General features: G+C 38.4%; 2 protein-coding genes across 3 annotated transcripts; both read right to left on the bottom strand.

Annotated features, from left to right (window-relative positions):
* Window positions 1–914: 914 nt before the first annotated feature.
* hesx1 (HESX homeobox 1) lies at window positions 915–4,757 on the bottom strand. Its single transcript, XM_036559965.1, has 4 exons — window positions 4,649–4,757; window positions 2,582–2,745; window positions 2,305–2,406; window positions 915–1,097 (listed from the first exon to the last, which is right to left on the bottom strand). Exons 1-4 carry the CDS (start codon window positions 4,755–4,757, stop codon window positions 990–992), a joined length of 483 nt encoding a protein of 160 aa, XP_036415858.1. The 3' UTR covers window positions 915–989.
* A 2,590-nt stretch (window positions 4,758–7,347) lies between these two features.
* On the bottom strand, window positions 7,348–20,257 carry appl1 (adaptor protein, phosphotyrosine interaction, PH domain and leucine zipper containing 1). 2 transcript variants are annotated; one of them, XM_036559391.1, is made up of 22 exons: window positions 20,049–20,257; window positions 18,559–18,657; window positions 18,386–18,445; window positions 18,142–18,213; window positions 17,950–18,037; window positions 17,109–17,150; window positions 16,947–17,005; window positions 15,546–15,692; window positions 15,322–15,404; window positions 14,762–14,920; window positions 14,217–14,405; window positions 13,769–13,811; window positions 13,623–13,679; window positions 13,268–13,359; window positions 12,971–13,150; window positions 12,384–12,436; window positions 12,090–12,264; window positions 11,889–11,925; window positions 11,545–11,691; window positions 10,939–10,989; window positions 10,649–10,738; window positions 7,348–9,054 (listed from the first exon to the last, which is right to left on the bottom strand). In XM_036559391.1, the coding sequence occupies exons 1-22, from the start codon at window positions 20,100–20,102 to the stop codon at window positions 8,905–8,907; spliced, it is 2,127 nt and encodes a 708-aa protein (XP_036415284.1). In that variant the 5' UTR covers window positions 20,103–20,257; the 3' UTR covers window positions 7,348–8,904. The 2 variants fall into 2 exon arrangements, with proteins under 2 accessions (XP_036415284.1, XP_036415285.1); XM_036559392.1 differs by having other exon boundaries at window positions 12,384–12,433.
* Between the last annotated feature and the right edge of the window lie 866 nt (window positions 20,258–21,123).

The raw sequence follows: 21,123 nt of genomic DNA, 5'->3' as shown, positions 1-21,123 counted from the left end.
ATTTTTTTAGGTTGAACTGATGAGACATTTTTTACAGTGTAATGTCTGTAACTCATCCTTTGACTTAAGTGTGAACGCATTAGACTGATATATCTATATCCAAATGTTTGTAGACACACTTCACATCCAACGTTTCTTCTGAAATCAAGAGTAGGGAGTGGAGTTTGTCCCCCCTTTGCTGCAGTAACACCCTCTACTCTTCTATTAAGGCTTTATACTAGATGTTGGAACATTGCTGTGAGGATTTGACTGCATTCAGCCGCAAGAGCATTTATGAGGTCTAGTACTGATGTTGGATGGTTAGCTCTGGATCACAAACTCATCCCAAAGGTACTGGATGGAGCTCCATCACTCCAGAGAATGCAGTCCCACTGCTCCACAGCTCAATGCTGGGGAGGACTTTACACTCCTTTAGCTGATGCTGAGAATTTAGCATTCTTATGGTGGCCTTATGTGTGGCTGCTCCAGAGCATCCCATTCTATTGGTCAATGCTATTCTGGGGAGATTATACAAGATGTGTGCACAACACGCATACCTGCATCAGCAATGGGTTCATTTGAAAGTAGCTGAATTAGAACTGCTGTCTGGATACTTAGATGCTTGGGAGTAAACTTTGTTTCCCTGCTGCTGTTCTTCACAGTACAGCTTCTTCCCTCTATAGCAGCTTCTTTGTCTCTCATAATCACCCTCAATTATAGAGAGAGCAAATTGGATTCTCGTGAAGCTCTTTATCTAATGTTAAGTGCTTATGGAATTAAGCTTTAGGGAAAGGCCAACTGTGAAGTCCACAGAATTGCCACACTCAAAGTGTGATGTCAAAACCATGTATTTCTTTAATAATTAGCTGCTTTATTAATCCACAAAACAAAAAGAAGCACTTAAGTTATTAAGACAAACAATTTTAAATACACCACTTTGCAGACCGAAGGAGTCACAATAGAATATATTACAATATTATAAGGAACAGTAATGAGGGGAGCTATTATAGTCACTGTTGATCTCTGCCTTGGAGCCCAGTGATGACTTTTTTCACCATGAGGAACTGTGACTCTCGATGTGATCGCTTCAGCTTCGCTCTTCTGTTCTGGAACCAGATCTGACAGGAGACAGAGGAAAACATCACTGCGTTTACTTCTGAATTCGACAGGTCATATAAACTAAATCATGTCTAGTGATTTACCATCCTTCAGTTTGTGGATTGTCACACATTAATATTTAACAGCTTTAAGCTACACATCAAACTTAGTAACACTTTACAATAAGACTATCCTCAAAGGGTTTGTGAATGGCTTAAAATGGGTTTGCTAATGGTTATTAATTAGGTCATAACACCTTTTGTTAATTGTTAATAAACACTTATAACATTTCAATAAAAAGGGCAACAGTGGCCTGTTGCTTGCCAAATATTGAGCCCATATTAATCTACACTGTTAAACCTCAGATCTTGCTGGTTACTTATCCTTCAGTCAGCATGGAACCTGTGAGCTTTACCAGATATAACAGCTCACTTGTGAAATTTGGGGTTTTGACTGCATATTATTGATTTGGAAGGAGTTTATGATCTAATAACTGTTAGTGGAGTCATTTTAAACCATTCATGATTCATTTTTGAGAATTATTTTGGTCAAAGACATGAGCACATACTTTTGTTCTATTAATAATACATTATTTTCTACTCAAAAGTTCATCATTGAAGCTCTAACAGAAAGTTATATCTGCTGATGTCAATACATAAATATTCATAGTTATACAATATATTAAACAATAATTACATCATCAAATATCAGTTTGAATTATTGGTCAAATCCAAATGTTCATTAATTCTCTAAGCAATTATCTGCTGATACAGATACGATTCCGATGTCATTGTGCAGTATGAAGTAATAAAAATATAAAAGTCATTTTATGTCTGTCAGGTTTCTTTTGTCTGGTTGTTTTTTAATATAAAACATTGTTTTTTAATTGGTGCATCATAACAAACAAACAACTTATTTACTTAGAGAACGGGCAAAGTGGTCAGATGGGTCAGTGGCACTCGCCAAAGTGCTATTGTGTGAATTGTATAGGCCCAACCATCCTGTGAACTGGTGCATCCCAATGCACTGATGCATTTAATATCCCTATTAATAACAGAGCCAACAGTTACAGATTTTCTCTTTCTTTCCTTTAAATGCAGCATGAAAAAGGCTGAACTGCAGACCCTCTGTTTCAGTCTCAAATCAAAATCAACCAGCGAGCCCCAAATACAGAATGAGACTGAAATTTATCAGCACGCTTCCTCAGACTGTGGTGTTTCTCTGTACCTGTATTCTGTCTTCATCGAGATGCAGTTTCTGAGCAAGTTCCTCCCGCAGATCAATTCCAGGGTAGGAGTTCACTTGAAACACACTCTCAAGAATCTCAATCTAGATACCGCAATTAAAAGATGAGAATGAGTAATGAAACGCAGGAAAACAGATATCATTGATGTAGGGTATGTAAGGTTGAAAGAACTAGGCTTTTTCAATATTGCCAAAAATACAGAATTACACACAGATATGCTCAAAACACATAAATCTTATTCACTTCTACTGCATGTACCTGTAGGCTGGAGAAAGCCGTGCGTGGCCTGCGTCCTATATACCAGTTGAGGGTTCGTCTGCAGCTTTCCACTGGAGCTGTGATTGCGCTTTTCTCCTCCTCAGCTGCCACATCCAGTGACCCGTCAGCCGTTACAGTGTGACAGTTCTGTGTTGATGGCACGTCTGAAGGAATTGAATCACATGTCAGTGAGAAGTTTATGCTAATATAGTTCAAAAGCTTCGTCTACACCTACAGTACACAGCAAAATCCCCAGTGCTCAATAAACATCTACATATAAAAGTCCAAAGTGACACAAATGGACACTGTAGGAGTGAATTAAAAACTGTGGTCAGGCCTCCTGGACATGAATTAGGACTAGTCTTAGACTAAGTTGCAGTGCCAGTGGTGAATCACAGGTGAATCATAGTTGTTGACTTAATCTGGGTCTGGTAAAAATGACACTGTAAGTATTAAGTGTGAATTAAGTGAGTTAATTCAACACTGTGTGTGTTCTATGGTCCAGCTGAAGTGCCAGTGGGGAATCACCATTGAAATTTATTTTTAGTCTAGAATTAGATTTAATTTAGGCCTAAACAGGGCCAGTTCTGGCCTAAGAGTCAGCTAAACACTATGAGAATTAATGGAGCACATCGACAGTTAATTCAACACTGTAGGAGGTAACTGAAAACTATAGCTGCTCATTCAGCACTGTAAAGACTTAACAGCACACTAACAGTTCAACCCAACAGCGCAATTAAGCAGTTTAAGGGCCGGTTTCCCAGACTCAGATTAAGTTTAATCCTTGACCAAAAAGGCTTTTTATTGGTAAAACACCATTCACATTACAATTTAGTCCTGGACCAAGCTTAATCCATGTCCACAAAACCAGGCATTTCACAGCAGTACAGGAATTGAATTACAGGATTACAGGATTTCAGCACTGTGTTAATACAGTAGTATAAGAGTTAAAACATTAAAAGAGTTAAATTAACCAATGAATTAACCATTTCAGGTATTCAGCTAATTCAATGCTAATTAACACAATTACGTCCAACAATTATATCTAACCCTAGATAAAGAAAAATTCCACAAAGCTTGTTCTGTAATTCTGTACAGTTGACACTGTAGTGTCAAGACATCATATAAGTTCAGCCATCATTAAATGAGTTCACTCATCACTACACTGTAAAATATTAATAGGTCAAGGTGAAATTTTAAAACCTTCTTTAGTCTTCTGCCTAGCTTTTTCTCCATTTTTTCAACTTCTACATTGTGACTAATCAGGCAGTTAGACGGTCGCCCCACTCTTAAGTGATGAATTTAGAGATTGCACAATGAGAAGAGCTTTTAATTGTTTGCAAAACTAAGCTGAGGGGAAAAAGCTAAGCAGAAGATTGACTTAATTTTAAAGAGGAATTCCATAACTTTTTCAAAATTTCAGAATAATTCAGTCACTGAGATGTAACAAAGTCATTCAGAGTGGTTTGATGCGAAATAGTTAACTGTAGAGAAATTTACACTCAGATATCTTTACAGTGGTGGTGATAGGAACCAGGGGTCACCATGTCTACAACACAAATACAGCCATTTTAATTACTATCCAAAATCACCAGTGAACCTACAATGTCTTGTGAGTTTTCATATGTAATGTTGATGATGGTAAAATAGTGGTAACTCTTCTTTGGTGACTATTTTGCCTTACAATGCATTGCATGTGACCCTCCGCCATGAATGGATTAAAATACATTTTAAGCCAAAATGATCACAGAAATCTCATAAAGCAATGTGTCAGACATCAGGCAGCAAATATATAACAATTTTATGTAAGACCTTTCTGTAAGGGGGCTTTTAGAGGTGGACGTCTGGCTCCTATCACCACCACTGTAAACAGTTCTGACTGTAAGTTTCTCTAGAACGGATTATTTCAAACCAAACCACTCTGAATGACTTTGTTTACATCTCAACCATTTAATTATGCAGAATTATTTCAGAAAAAAGTGCCTCTTTAGGTTGAGCTGACTTTTAATTTTATGCAGTGTAAGAGTCTTTTCAGCACTGCAGAGCGGTGCTAGCCGTGCTGCCTACCTGCCCACGGTCGGTACGGGATGCTCATGTTGCTCCTCTGCTCTGGTCTGCTCAGCCCCAGGATGCTGGCGATGGTGAAGGCCGAGGGTCCTGAGCGGTGAGCCGCCATGTGTGTGTGTGAGAGTGAATGCGGTCAGTCTGACCTGCTGCCCGGAGCCGGAGCCTTTTAAAGCCCAACCTGCGGGATTAACACCCCGCGCTAATTAAACTAAACCAGCCCTGCGTGTGAATGGAGCTGAGGGGCTTTACAGGTAATCCCGTGTAAAAACGAAGCCGCAGCCACCCAGGACCCCTAGCAGGGACACGGAGTCATTCAAAACCCGCATTCAGAGACAAAACCGGCTCTTTATTTTTACCCATCAGGTAGAAAATGAGCTCCATTCCCACCAAATCCTCTCATTTCCTTCAGCCGAGCGGAGAGCATTGTGGGGGAGCAGTCAGCTAGCGCGTAATCTCGTTTAAAATAATAATAATTAATAATAATGATAATAAAAGACGGGGTTAAGGCTATTAAAGTTAATCCTCCTGAATATTCCCTCCTCTTGTCATGCACAGGGATGGCTGGGTCCATACAAATCACACAATAGGACTTCGGCGAGTGCCACTGACTCGCCTGATCACTTTTCCCATTCTCTCTAAGTAAATAAGTTATTTGTTTGTTGTTTATTTGCTTACGCCTCGCTCTCGCACAGATTTGGGCTCAGTGCACGAAGCGCTGCACTTTTTTTGTCATGCAAAGTCTGACTAATTACAGCTGTTTAAATGCAAACCGAATGCAGGCCAATTAGGCTTTAGATGGAAATGGCTACAGAGTACAATAAAAAGAGGCTATTATGAGTCAAATCACGCTTAAACTAACACTTAACTACGCTTAAACTTCAGGTTAACTTCAACTAATATTAGCAAATTGAGTAAGTTTTAAGTTTGCAGTGTTCAAATTCAACAGCATTCTACGGGATTCCATTCAGTACCTGCCATAGGTGTTAATACCATAACAGTACTTAAAGGGGAAATCCACCGATTTTTTTAAAATTTGTGCATAATCAAACGGTTAAGATGTAAACAAAGTCATTCACAGTGGTTTGTCAGAATTGTTTACAGTGGCGGTGATAGGAACCAGATGCTTGAAGCGTTTAAAAGCTCCCTCACAGAAAGTTATTGAATTATTTACAACCCCATTTCCAAAAAAGTTGGGACGCTGTGCAAAATGTAAATAAAAACAAAATGCAATGATGTGCAGATCATTTAAACGCTACGTTTCGTTGAAAATAGTACAAAGACAACAAATCAAATGTTGAAACTGAGAAATGTAATTATTTTTGAAAAATATATGCCCATTTATTTGAATATAAATAGCACAATACGCCCTTTGTGCTATTTCAATGAAATATAGCTTCAATGATTTGCACATCATTGCATTTAGTTTTTTCCTGACTTTTTTGGAAATGGGGTTATAGTTAAATACGCTGCCCTGATGTCTGACGAATTGTTTTACTAAAGTTTCGGCCCAAAACATACATTTTAAAAAGCGATTCATGGCGGAGGGGTACATGTAGGGTGTTGTGAGTCAAAATAGTCCTCTAACGTTTTCAGAGTTGCCACTATTTTACTATCATTACCTCACATATAAAAACTCACAAGACACTGTAGGTTGACTGGTGGGTTTGGATAGTAAATAAAATGGCTATATTTGCGTTGTAGGCATTGTGACCCCTGGCTCCTATCAGCACCACCGTAAAGAAAACTAAGCTGGGAAGTTTTTCTAAAATCAATAATTTCACATCAAACCACTTTAAGTACTTTATTTTGCTCACATCTTAATGACTGAGTTCTACAGAAATTTTGAAAAATCTGTGGAATTATTTATGAACAATGCCGAAACCTGATATGGACACCATGACTCTGTGATCAAAGTTAATGTAAAATCAATAATAACTTACTGCCAGTAGTGATTACAAATCACAAAGCTTTTCCAGACTTAAAGGGGAATTCCACCAGCTTTTCAACATTTCAGCATAATTAAATGGTGTAGATGTAAGCAAAGTCTTTCAGAGTGGTTTGATTTGAGATGCTGTTCTAGAGAAACTTACAGAGTCAGAATTGTACACAGCGGTGATGATAGGAATCAGACGTCTGAAGCGTGTGTGCCTCAGAAAGTCATTAAATGAAATGCATTCTTGGCAGAGAGGTATGTGCAGGGCTTAGTATGGGAAGTATAGTATTTTTACTACTATTTTGCCTAGATAGTAAATAAAATGGCTATAGTTGAATAGTAGACATTGCAACCTTTGGTTCCCATCACCACTGTTATAAATAAATCAGAAAGATTTTTTCTACAATGAACAAGTTCTCATCAAACCACTCTGAAAAACTTGACACTGTTGAATTTCTGTTGAATTATGCATTTTGAACAGTCAGTGGATTTTTTTTTTACTGGTTCAGAAAATCAGCAAGGTTACTCTGCACGTCTTTATAGATGATCTGTTTGTAACCATTCATTCTTTGTAAATATTACCACATTGCAAGTATTAGGTGTAATTATCTCCTACAATTAATAGGTTTAATGTTTCTTACATCTGTTTATTCATTATCCAAAACCACAGACATTTGGCTCAATTGTTGTGGAAAATTAAATATGTTCACTAGAGGGCTGATATATTTGAAACCATCATGATCTGGACAAAAAAATATGACACATCTCAAAGTGGCATCCATCTGAAATATATTTGACAAATGTCATTTGTGTGCAGCTAATCACAATTCAAAAGAAACACCTTCTCCATCATTAGAACATAAAACATGTAGCAAATCATACTATTAAGGACATAATTCATTATAGACCAGCTTTCACTGGGCCAGTTCTGTTTATATGCCAATAAGAATTAACAGTCATTTCAAATGGGCGTTACACAGCTCAGGTGTGCTTCAGGAGAAAAGTCAGTGATAATTCTTAAAGAAACACATTTACACAGGACAAACCATTTCACTCAAAGTCAGAATTAGTAAATAAATGACACAAAACCAAAACAGACTTGGTTCAGACTCCTCATATTTAAATGTAAGAGGTGCTTCCATGACATTGGCATCAATACAGTATGATCATTATAAAGGATAGTGTTAAAGGGTTAAGGCAGGTGGTCAAACAGGCCAAATTATAAAATAGTTTCATTGAATAACTCGCACGTTTTCTGGCCTACGCCCTCATACTCAAGCTGCAAAATGGCCAAAGTGTAGACAATGCATGCCTAGTTCTGCTACTCCGACAGTATCGTTGCCAACTGACAAGTCGTCTGCGGCTCAAAAAACAAGAATATAAAATAATAATAACAATCATATGAGCTAATGCTCATTTTTAAAATAAACTATACCACATGCCATGTTTTGAAGCTGAACGGAAACAATGCCTTTCTATTTTTAACTGCTAAAAAAAGCTAGCAGTTTTAAATCATATGTAATCTACGTAAATACGTATCTATGTTGATCACAATCTTCCTAAAAATCATCTGCCTAAAATGCTTAATCAGAGAATTTTTGGCAGTCTTATTTAAACAAATCAAGTGCGTTTCGGCGTTTTGTTATTTGAGGGAGAAAAAAAGAGACACAGATGATTGACTACGTCAACAAAACCACGCCCACAGTGCCAAAATCCTTCTACATAGATGACCGTAAATGGAAAATGTCAATACTTGTTACAGTTCAGTTACGGATCTACATGATATGACTTGAAGCACATGCAAGCCTGTTAGAGCATATGACAACAAATGTAAAATATACAGTATTAATACAAGTCCGTTATAAATGTTTGTTATTCACATGTGTAATTTCTTCAGGAAAAAAAATCATTGCATACATCCATCCATTCATCTCTTAAGCTTTTAGTATTACAATGTAGTGCACCAATTTATACCCACACACACACACACACACACGCAAACACACACACACGAAAAGAACTCAAAGTGTGTTTTAGATATAATTCAGTAACGTAAACAGTACAAAATACATGATTCTTACAAATTAAACACAAGCTCCCAGGAGACTCTCCCAATCCGTCTGCATGTAAAACGATTTTGACTCCTCATTCCTGTATTTATGTGTCTTCTTTAATATTTCTGCAGTCATCTTGCAAATCTCATTTCCTTTAGTGAATCAGGAAAGCCCTGAAGGAAACGCTGTTAAGACCTGCTGTTAAGTTTTTTTTTGTGAAAAAAGCTGAACTCACATAGAGATCAACTTTATTTTCCTGCTCCTTTCTGTCAAGCCTCTGATTCGCCCCTCTTCCGCCCTTCCTCCCCAGCATCGCTGTCCTCTGATTGGCTGTTGCTAAGGACTAGGAACTGTCCGTCAGCAGCTGGAGGGTTTGGCCGGCTGGAGGCAGCTATCAGACGGCTTTGTTCCTCAAGATCCTACAAGCATGGAGTGTAACAATTTATAAATATGTACTGACATGAGCATTAATGGCAGAAATACATTAACTGACCTATTTATTAGGTACAGCTATCTTATATTTACATTCATTGTCCATTTTATTAGATTGCACCATAAAGGTGCCCCTTTTACCCTGTTCTACAGAGGTCAGGACCCCACAGGACTACCAGAGGTATTATTTGGGGGCTGGATCATTCTCTGCGCTGACGTGGTAGTGAAATATTAGTGGATGGACTTTTTAAAAAGCTCAGTGTCACTGCTGGACTGAGAACAGTCAGCCAACCAAAAGTATCCCACCAACAGCGTCCTGTGGCCAGAAACTGTCCACTGATGAAGGATTAGAGAATGACCAACACAATCTGAGCAGCAACAGATGAGCTGCAGTCACTAACTTTACATCTACAAGCTGGAGCAACAAGGTAGACATGTTTAATAGAGTGGACACTGAGTGGATACACTGTTCAAAATTCCACTCCTACCAGCGCAACACACATTAACATGTCACTCCCACGTAAGAGTGACTGCAGTGCTGAGAACAATCCACCATTTAAATAATCCCTGCTTAGTGGTGGTCCTGTAGGGGTCCTGACCATTCATAAATGGGATAAAGGAGGACTAACACATACAGGTGTGCCCAACAAGTTGGCCAGTGAGTGAATGTTTAAAATAACAAGAGTGCAATGTTAGCAGTATATTATTGTTGGAATAAAGTAATAGTCTATATACACTCACTGTCCAGTTTCACTGTCACTGGCCACTGTATGAGCTCCATCTACATTTTAGATCATTATAAAGTACAATGTGTACAATTACAGACATTTGTTGCTGCAAAATGCATTGCCATCCCTCAACCTCATTCATCATTGGTCAGTTTCTGACCACAGGACTGCTGTTGTCCAAAAATTATTTGGGTGGTGGATCATTCTTAGCACAGTACTAACACTGACATGGTAGCATGTGTGGTGCTGTTACAATACTGGTGTGTTAGACATGTCTACACGTCAATGACACTGCTTAGCTGAGAGTGGTCCATCACCAAAGAATATCCAGATAAGAGTGGCTTTGGAACATCAGGAACTGACCACTGATGAAGAACTAGAGGATGACTAACATAAATTGTTACAGTTGAGCTCCAGTCTCAAAACATGGTCTACAAGGAAAGTGTTAATTACAGTTCCAGTACAGGTGGGCGATATGGCAACAATGTACTATCACAATAGACAATAAGTTTTCATGATACACAATATGATATTATTTTCCTGATAACTGATCAAACTAAAAATAAAATTGATTTGTATTCAACATTGCACATACTGTGTTGCACTAAATCCAATTAACCAGGCCTAATTATTCTGTCTTTGTAATCAACATGCATTTGGTAAGTGTTAAAGTAGTAAACATATCCATGGTATGATCAGAAAAGTGTACTATGACATACTGTGACTGAAATGATCATGTTAACAGTAAATATTGTTTATTGCCCAGGCTTACATTTCAAATATTCTAACAGCCTACACTTTGAATGTCTATATGGTGCGTTACCTTCAAACCACCATCTAAATTTCACTGTACCTTTTCGATCTGTTTCTGTTTATTCAGCTCCTCTTGTTGCTTCTCCTTGGCCTTGTCCATCTCCCTCTGCTTCTGTGTGGCTTTGCGATCCTGTCAAGAAACACAGCAGGTTCATAAGAACAAGAATGCATCACCAAGATTTTCTATAACACTCTACACTGAAATTTATATATACATATAATATACATATAAAAGTTATATACATTTTCCGAGGCAGAAAGAGTCATAAGAGTATTTTCCCCGTTTTCCGGGGGTTAATAGTCATGATGTAAGACTAAAAAGGCTCTTACCATTTCTGAGTGGAGGGCTATCTGTTTTGCCAGTCCTACACTATCACAGATCTGAAAAGGGAAAAAGGCAACTTAAGCTGATAACAGACACTGGGACCTTATTGTATGGCTTGAACGTGTGCAAGTTAAAATTCATGTTATATTCAAAATGTCAAATTCTTTCTGAGAGCAACTGTGTACAAACTAGTTCTTAAACCCATAACAATGTTTCAGAGCTAAATTATATGTAAACTGTTCAATTCAGCCTACTCAATCTAAAGTTTAGTTCCAACACACCTGGCCGTAATATTCAAATGCTAATGAAGGCCTTGATTAGTCAGACCAGGTGGGTGAGATTAGGCCTGGAACTAAAGTCTGCAGCGCCATAGACCTCTAGGGGCAGGGCTACCGTACATAAATAAATGTTATATTTCTCTCTAATGTTAATCCAGATTCGGTCCAAATTTCCATGTTATAAATGTGTATAAATATGTGTGATCAGGATTACATGTGGAATGTCCTTTCTGTACATTCATATGCAAGATTCATCATAATGCTGTTTACACATATGCATCTGCATACACATAATACAGATCATGCATATGCCTCAGACTGTTTTATTTGTACCTTCTCCCCATCATTATTGGACTCGAAAATATAGCAGACAGTGACTGGGCGCCCGTCTACCCGGCCTCCGGCTGTCTGCAGCACAAAGCCAAACAGCCGCTTGTTCTCCTGATGAGATGCACACAGTACCACGCTGGAGAGAGGGAACTGCAGATAGTGGAAGAGAGCTGTTGAGTATTTGTATCATGCTTCATATTTTATTTAGAATATGAATTCTGATCTAGGATCAGCTCATAAATAATGATCTACATCAACAAAGCTTCATTATGGGCCCAGTGTCCTTATGGAGGACCCATATATGGACAGCCCAAGAAAAAAGCTGTACGGTTTATAATCAAACCTACCCTTAATCTTGTGACTTGTGTTTGTGGGTCAATGAGCCTAAAAAAACAATAGGTTTACAGAACATGTTAAGCAACATGGACACAACATTGACACAATTCACTCTTGATAACACAGAAAAAGGAACACTACCAGTAAGCAGTGAAGAACAGTAACAATATACTGAGCTGCTTTACACATTGAATTTGAGGGCTACATCTTACTTCAGACAGTCACAGGTAACAAGCAGGTGGGACTCAGTCATCCTGAAGATATTGTGGATGGCTCGGGCAGCCAGGATCTGCCTCATAGTCTCGTAGATTACATCTGCATTCTCTGTGGCCTTCACTTCCATGGATCCCAGGAAGCGCACAATGAAGAGCTGATGCAAGATGGACTCTGGAAAATCAGTGAGTTATGTTTTAAACTCAGATATTTGGGCTCATGACAGGCATGGAATAAGCACACAATCTTTAATTGCCTTCTACAAGAGATTAAAGTCTTTATGGAACACGTACCTTCACTATCTCCAGAATGCGACTCTCCAGACTCCCCAAATGGGTTGGTCCTTCTTTCAAGAAAAGTACAAAAAAGCAAAGCTATTATTTCAGTAGTGAACGCAAAATAGTTTAACTCTGTGATCCTTGGAGACTTGTGATCTGAGGAAGGACCTGGGTGTGAAGAGGACAGCTTAACTTTTGAGACCTGTTGCCAAACCATAAGTGCTTAATCCTTAGAAATCCCTAGAGTTATTATTGTGATTTTGTTATGTATTTGATTTGCATTATGTAATTATTTAAATATAATTACACAATTAGATAACTAATCTCATCGTTAGTTACTTAAGTAATTACATGTAGTTACGGTTAACATTCTGTTTTGACGGATGAGTCTGCAATGCCAACCTTTTTACATTTGCCCCATGTCAAAAAATGATACAAATGTTGTTACACATTTGTTACAGCAAAAGAAAAGAAAAGTACATACAACAGAAAATTTTTATCACTCACAGAATTTGGAAGTCTAAAATCACTTTTGAAAGAAATCTTTGCTTGTTATTAAAACTCTCATGACTTGGCAACTTTTCAAATATAAAGCTACTGACCTGCCCTGGCTGGCACTTTTTGCCTGGGTTGCATACTCCTCACTGACTGGTGAGATTATATCAAACTGGATGGGGGTGTCTGGAGCCACCAGAGAGTCCAGAGAGAGGGAAGAGAGAGCTGGAGACTCAGAACCTGCTGAGCTCTGGCTGCTGGTCCGGCCAGCTCTGGGTCGCCCTTGCCTAGAACCATCAGTATCAAATCACCATTATTTCCTTACTAAGGAATAGGAAGTCTGGTCTGATTTGAGAACAAAACCATGTAACCATATCAGCTTGTGCAGCAGGGTAGATACTAACGTGCTGGGTCTAAAACTCTCATGCCGCTGCTGGAATGAAGGGGAAGGCGTCACGGCCTCCAGAGCAGACTGGTTGACTCTGGCAGCAGTTTCCTATAAACAGGAAAGAAATGTTTCCATTATACAGCATTTTATCTACTGAAATTAAGTATAATGGTGTAATTTATTAGGCCCAGATTAAGCCTAAGCATAGATTAAAAAAAACAAAAAAACAATGGTAATTCTCCATTACCACTGTAATTTAATCCAAGATTAGGCTCAATACATGTCTAGGAAGCCTGTGCGATGGATGCATTTCAGTCTTGTCATACAACTTGCAAAACAGAGTAACTGTACAGTTTTAATCTTAGACGTACCTCAGGGTTCTCACTAAGGTATATCCTCTTTGAGATGTTATTTATTGTTGCAATCCACTGAAAGAAAAGATCATATGTGAAATTTGTAGTAATTTTTTATTCTCAAATATGGAAAATTAAGCATTTAATTGTAGAAGTTCCACTACCTCTTCACAGTCCTTCCTGCTTTCTGCTTGCAAAATAGCAACCCTGTGGTGAAGAGACGAAATTACAGCACAGAATAAGTACTGAATGGGGCTTTTGTAGAGCAAGTGACTAGAAATGAGTCACTGCTCAGCACTTGAGCTCAGAAAGGATGCGTGAATTGTTCATCCAGTTTGTAAACTAAGCCATTGTTAAAAAAATAACCTCCAGGAACACTTCAGATTCAGAGACAACAGGACTACGATCCGTTAACGTAATTCCCCAGTGTACAATGAATTTAATGAATGTTCTTATGTAAGGTTCTTATTCGAGATCTACAAATCCATTACTTAAAGGATGCCAGTAAAACTACATGAATGAAACTGGAGCTTTTGATAATCCCTTTTGGAGAGAAAAAGCACATATAGATTTTCTAATATGTGACCCAAGCACTGATGTTAACAAACATACTTTTTGCCATCAAAGGCAGAGATCTGGAAGCAGAAGCGCCGGTCCTCACAGTCTACTGCCATGACGGAACAGTTGTCTATGTCCATGACCAACCCTCCTGCAACATCTCCTCGGGATTGGCTCATGAGGTTGCCTCCCTGGGTGAAGAAATACTGCCGGTCCCAGGTGGACGACACCAACCCTGTTTTACTGAACAGGAGACATAACGTAAGAAACATGGCATAATGTTAGTTAGTAAGAAATTTTGTCACTGATACTGATACCCATTGTAAGGAGGACACCTGACAATATGTTTGTTTTTTTTTCTTATATTGCATTTAAAGAGACATTATTTGTGCTTTCTTGGTGAAAAATCCAACTGATGCCAATGAACCAAAACTACAATATTTGCCAATTTTATCAGAGAAACAATATATCGGTCAGGTTCTGCTTGTATTCATCAGCTACAGACCAATACAGGTCTTCATAATGCTTTTATTTCAGCAGAAATATTATTTCTGAACGTATTCTGAAGCGTGTATAAACCAGCATTATAGCACCCGTACTTGCGGGTGTTGAGGTAGCCAGCCTTGCGGGTCAGGTTGCGGTTGATGGGGATCTTATTGGGGTCGGGGTCTGGCATATATAACAGGTCACTGGCCTGCTCCAGATCCTGTATGGTCTGCTGCATTACGTCCACTTCACTGTCCATCTCCCTGCGGACACTGCAAACACACATTTGTGCGCATGTTGATAACCACTCTTGATACTCAGTCCAACACAAACAGCGGAGCTACTCTTTGCATAAAGGCAAACAGTGTACAAGCGCTCCAACACACAAGAGCTTGCAGACCTACTTATCACCACTGCCTTTAGTTAAACATTAAAAGAGAAAATTATAATTCTCATGTGACCTAAAGTTAAAGTCAACATTGTAAAGAAGCAGTCATGTATGTCATATAATCTGATATTGACATGAACCTGCATAAGCAAACTATGTCTAGTTCTCTTAATTCTAGGAGATGCTAAATAATATGCAACAACTGGGGAAGAGACAAATACTACTACCAGGAGATAACATGAAAAGCGATGCATGCTAGTATGCAGGACAAATCATAAAACCTACTTCTGTACACTGGTCCCAATGTTAGTGAGAAAGTCTTCCCATTGCTGTGTTAGGTTCTCTGATCCAAGCTTGAAGAAACTGATCTAATAAAGATAAAGAAAAGCATGAAACATGAACATTCAAACAGATCTCTGGTTAAGCTTTGTGACAGCTGTCTCCAAACACTAGCTGAATTCAAACCAACATTCAGAAGCTAGAAGAGGCAGAAACCCTGTTATCCTTACCTGTGCCTGCATGTACCCCAGCAGTGGCTCCAACAGGGCAATCTTCTTCTTGTATTGCAGTGTATTAAGTGCTGAGAAATAGTGCATCATGGTCTGGTGCTGCTTTTTCCTGGAAGTGTAGACATCTTCCATCACCTCACCCTTTACCTGTTATAGAGGTAGGAATTAGAGCAGGTTTCTCATAATAGAATTTGATAATATTGCCTTGGATTAGTACTTCATTTCATTTTAGCTAAGTCATGTCTGAAAATCAAAACACAGTGTTATGCAAAGCCAGTCACTGTCAGTGCTCACTCATTATCATTCACTATCAGAGTACAAAGTATACAACAATCTCTAGCATAACTGTGTATTTGATTGTATTTGACTCTGCGCATCTTGGCATTTTTTATATTCCTGTATGTGTTAGAGGACCTATATCTTACATTGTTCTAGTACGTGATTTTACCTCTGATGTTTATTTATGATTTTTTATGTGTTAATGTACCAAAACCAGTCATAATTCATTTTTATGATCATTTTTCAACCACTTTTTCATTCCTTAGAATTAAACAAGACTGGTAAATCAATGGCTTGCCCAGTGTTTCCTTTTAACTTCACTGTAAATAGGCAGGGACAAACTGCTGTAAGGTGAATAGGCAGATATATGTTAATATGTTGGTTTTCCCGACATCACAAAAATGATGAGATCAAAACGGGCTGTATTTACAGCTCAGTTTCTGTATACTGACTGGGGAATGAATGGTACGTTTCAAACTTTAACAAAGTTTACATGCCACATCAAATTTTTTATTTAAAGAAAAGAGAGGAAAATTATCATGAATTATGTTCTTTTGTGCATTTTTATAGGTAATATGTTGTAAACATATGAGCAATTCTCCTGGAGATTATTTATAAACTTGATGCAGTTTGTACAGCATTAACTGGTGGTATAAGCTTTCCTTACTTGTTAGTTACATTAGCCTCATGAATCCAATGAAAAACTCAGGAAAGCAAGCTTCAGACAGCAAACATATCTTGGCTGATCGACTACATTACGAGTTGGGGAAAGGTGTATAAATTTCACTTCTTGCTGAACTATCACTTTAATCCATTTCCTCAATCCCTTTTTGTTCTTCTCAAAATCAGATCTGGAGTAATTTCCTGTCCCACACAAGGAGTTGAGACTGAAGCCAACCAAATCCGTGTAACATATGTTCCTCTGGCACTGGCTGAGCCAACTCTCAGTATGTGTTTCATTAAATGAAGACAATCGCTGAGGTGTATGATTGAGCACATTAGGAGATCACCTGAATCAGATCCAATAGAATGAGTGAGAGGATACTTGGGGAAAGAGTATAAGACTATAGCAAGTTTGCACCATATAATTCATCCCATGTCATGTGAAAGGGAACACCTCACCTTCTCGTTTTCTTTCTTTTTAGATAGCCGGCTGTATCTGTTGATGGCCGTGTCGTGATCTGAGATCGTTAAAAAAGGAACAGTGAGTGCTATATCCATGAAAAAGTACTGCCAGTGTACCTGAGTAAATGTTTTGCCACATGACTCAAAACTGATTCTTACCATCACTGGATATCTGGAACACCTCCTTCAGGGTGAGAATTTCTAGGAAAGAACAGCAGAAAAAAAGGTGAATAGGACAAACACTGACTGTCCACTTTATTAGAAACCCCTGTCCTGTACCTGCACTCAATGGCCACTTTAACAAGTTCTATTTACCTAAGAGGTTCACTATTTACAGTGCTGTGCAAGTCAATGACCACACTTCATTTATTTAATTTCCAGTCAAAACTGAGATGAAGTTCAAGTTATTCATTTTATGGTGTCACAAAATCAGAAACATATTTAACAGAAAATTACACAGAATCCTCAACAGTTAAATATAATACAAAATGTTTAGGTATTTAGTGTGTTCCCCATTGACCTTTATTACAGCTTCCATTCTTTCTGAGAGGCTTGCTTTTTTATTATATTGTTTCCACACCTCCAAAGCTCAGTCTTAGAAGCTGGTTGCATTTTCTGGTTTTTCATGATGCGAGACTGGTCTCTTACGAACACAATAATGAAGGTGTACAATTACAGATTGTAGCCCATCTGTTGCTGCAGTTTATCAGCTACCCTCTACACAGTGCCCTGTGTGTGTTGCTGGTACAACTGCATCAGACACAGTGGTATTGCTGGGGCTTCTAAAAGCGGTCTACCACCCAAAAATATCCAGCTAAGAGTGGCTCTGTGGTCAAAGACTGAGAAATGATGAAGGCCCAGACAAAGGCTAACACATACCATGTATTAACCACACCTTGAAAAGTCAGACTTACAAGATAGGGGTTTCTAATAAAGTAGCAGGTGACTGTGTAGGCACTTATATGAGGCAGGCAAGGCTCCAAGATAAGCTCCCTCTCACCTTTCAAGTCCCTCTCTTTGAACTGAGTGATGGGAAACATCATGGCATCTGCTAGCTGAGTAGACAGGACTGCATGACAGGAGCTGAGCTGTGGAGAAAAGAGAGATAGAGAGGGGTGATGAACAAGTTTAAAAATATCAAAACACATTTGCACAGGATGAGATGGAGCTCGAAGATTAGCACTGTTCTCACCTCATCGATGACTTTGGCAAACTGCTGCAAAGTTGAGCTCATGACTTCATCATCGCCACCCAGAGGGAAGCGCTGTAAGAGTAATGCAGTTTCAAGCATAAAGGACGATAAAATGAATGCAAACGTTTACTTTATATACTGCTACAACAGTGTCTTGGACACATTGGTGTTACATTTGGCAGCTGCAATCTTTCAGTCCACACAAATGTCAACTGAAGCGCATCAGATACTGAAGAGTGGTCACCTGTTTCTCGTATTCCTTCAGTAGCTTTGAAGTTAGATGTGTGGCAGCACTCAGTTCATTCTGTAAACCACATAAGCTGCATTTTAAAATAAAGGAAATTGAAAACTCTCTCAGGGTATTACTGAACATTTGTGCTGAAAAAAAGCCGCCTTACTAATTGTCAGCTCTGTTACCTGTGCATCATATATTCTATGCATGGCCTGGAAGAGCTGATTGTAGTAGCTAGATATTGTAGCTGTGTCCTCCTCAAACACGCTAAGCAAAGAGCGTGTCTAGAAAGAAAACAGAGAATATGAATTTAGAAAGGAGGTAACATTTTCAATACAGCACTGAGAAAATGAATGTTCAAGACAGTTTAATTGTATCACCAATAAGACCCTCAGTCTCATTGTGGAAACCACTGTCAATGATCAAAACTAGGCATGTTAGACCATCTTATCAAAGTATCAGAGCATCCTATAAGAATGCTGCAATTCAGATGTGAAAAAATTCCCATTTTGTCATTATTTCAACTAGGGATGCACAATAAATTCTATCTGAATAAGTGTCATAATTAGAAAGGTGAGAATGTAGCATTATAAGATAACTAAGTGCTTTGCTGCCCTGAGCTTGAATCCTGCTCTACCATGACACTTACAATAGACTCACATGCAGAGTTCTACTAGCCTGTCAAAATTGCTTAAAATATGAAGACAGTACAGTGTTGGGTGTAAAACGCATTGACTGTATGGTAAAATGTATGAAGCAGTGATGGCTACTGTCACAACAAATCTGCATTATCATTAAGGAATTAAATATATATCTACTCCTATACTTAACATAAAATTATACATATTTATTTATATTTGTAGCCTGACTTCCAACACGTACTGAAAAAGCAGTTCAGTGAATCCTGTTTTACACTGAAGCACCTCATGGAACTCGCATTTTGCATATATATATATATATATATATATATATATATTTATATATATGGACACACACATATATTTTCCCCCCTAGAGTTTACCCTTTGCCTTCAGTTTTCACAACAGATAACTACAACACAATCATGGTGAACCAAGAAAGATAACAAAGACAAAAAAAGGGAAGTCAGTGATTCAGCATCTGCGCCAAGATACGGACTTACGAAACTGCCGAAAAGCTAAAAAATCAGTTTGACTATTCAGTTGTTCTGGGTTTTGCTTGGCAAGACTGACAAAAATAATAAAAGTAGCTCTCTGGAATTTATACCAAAACGAGGCAGCCGAAAGGAACAAAATATTGCAGCTTTCTTTCACAACCAAAACAGACATGCTCACAAATTTCTCGGTAAACAACGCTTGTTTAATAAGCCCTTCAGCATCTGCGAGCATTTGACAGCGGCACTGTTTACATGAAGTGCAAAGCTAACGCGTTAGCCTGCCCGTCTCTGCTTGTAAACACTGAGGGTGTGCACTGCACTGATGTCAACACCAACCAGCTTTTCCTCCCATTCAGGAGCCTAAGACAGTAAATACTGACATTCTCTGTAAACGCGCTGTATTCTAAGTATTTTAAGCATATTTCCTGACTGACAGCGACGACTGAAAACCTAGAAAAGCTGCCATTTTCAAACGGAGACGCGCTTTTATTCGCAAAGGCAGCCAGCTAGTCCGCTAGCCAGCCAAGCTAACGTGTTTACCTGAGGACTGTCCTCCAGCGTTTCCTCTATTGGCAATTTGTCAATTCCAGGCATGACTGTAAGTGTAATTTCAACGAAAAGGCGTGAACTATGAGTTTGTCTGACGCCGCACAGTTGAAAGGGTTTTGGAAAAAATCTCCTCGGTGGCTTTATTCCCGACAAAAACCGACACCCAGACAGATTAACCAGCCCTCCCACAAACACGGATATTCCGCCGTTTCTTTGGCTTTCATTGGGGGAGACTTGTGACGACGAGTCACAGCATCAACCTTTTAATAAAATAAAAGCCTTTTTATTTTCTCACTGCAGAAATTTTGATTTAAAAAATGTCATTATTTGGTAAACGCAATGTGTCCTTTTATCGTGTTATTGTGTTCTTTATTGGTGGAAACGTTTTATTTTTAGCTTATTTTTTAAACTTACTATAATTAGTTAAAGTTATGTCCCATAATGTGCATGAAAATCTGGTACTGAAACCTATTTACCCTCTTGGCCATGCTGTTAGAGTTATTAGAAATGGTTTTGATGATTTCCAGGTTATCACAGGGCTGATTTTCCACTGCTTTTGGCAGGGTGAATTTTGGTAACAGAGCTGCACACAACTTGGAACATGAGTGTATAATTAAAATAAAAAAATCAATAAATATATGTCACGTAAATTGTATGTCGTATGTCATATAAACTGCAGTCTTACAGTAAAAAACTATTTAAAATAAAAACACTGATGTATTCAGACCTCAGATATTATGTTATCATAGGTTTAAATCCCATCACATTAATAGAGATAGTAAGAAGCTAAATATATACAAAATCATAATTTATTAGGTAATTTCTATCCCAATAAATAAAATAACATTTTTTTTTTGGTAAAAAATTTAATAATTTGGTAAACACACCAATTGTTAAATACACTAGTGCTAGACAGGTTGACCTGACTGGAGATAGAAGAAGTATAACCATCTTCAAGCAATAGTGTTACTACTTCAGTAATATATTGACTCAAGCAGTAAGTAAGAATCAACTACCACCTTGAGGAAAGTGTCAGGCCCAAAAAGTCCTGAGCTACCCATAAAAC

This window comes from Colossoma macropomum, unplaced genomic scaffold (assembly GCF_904425465.1).
Source record: "Colossoma macropomum unplaced genomic scaffold, Colossoma_macropomum, whole genome shotgun sequence".
NCBI lineage: Eukaryota > Metazoa > Chordata > Actinopteri > Characiformes > Serrasalmidae > Colossoma > Colossoma macropomum.
Note: the sequence above shows the minus strand (reverse complement) of the source record. Positions and strands in the feature narration are given on the sequence as shown.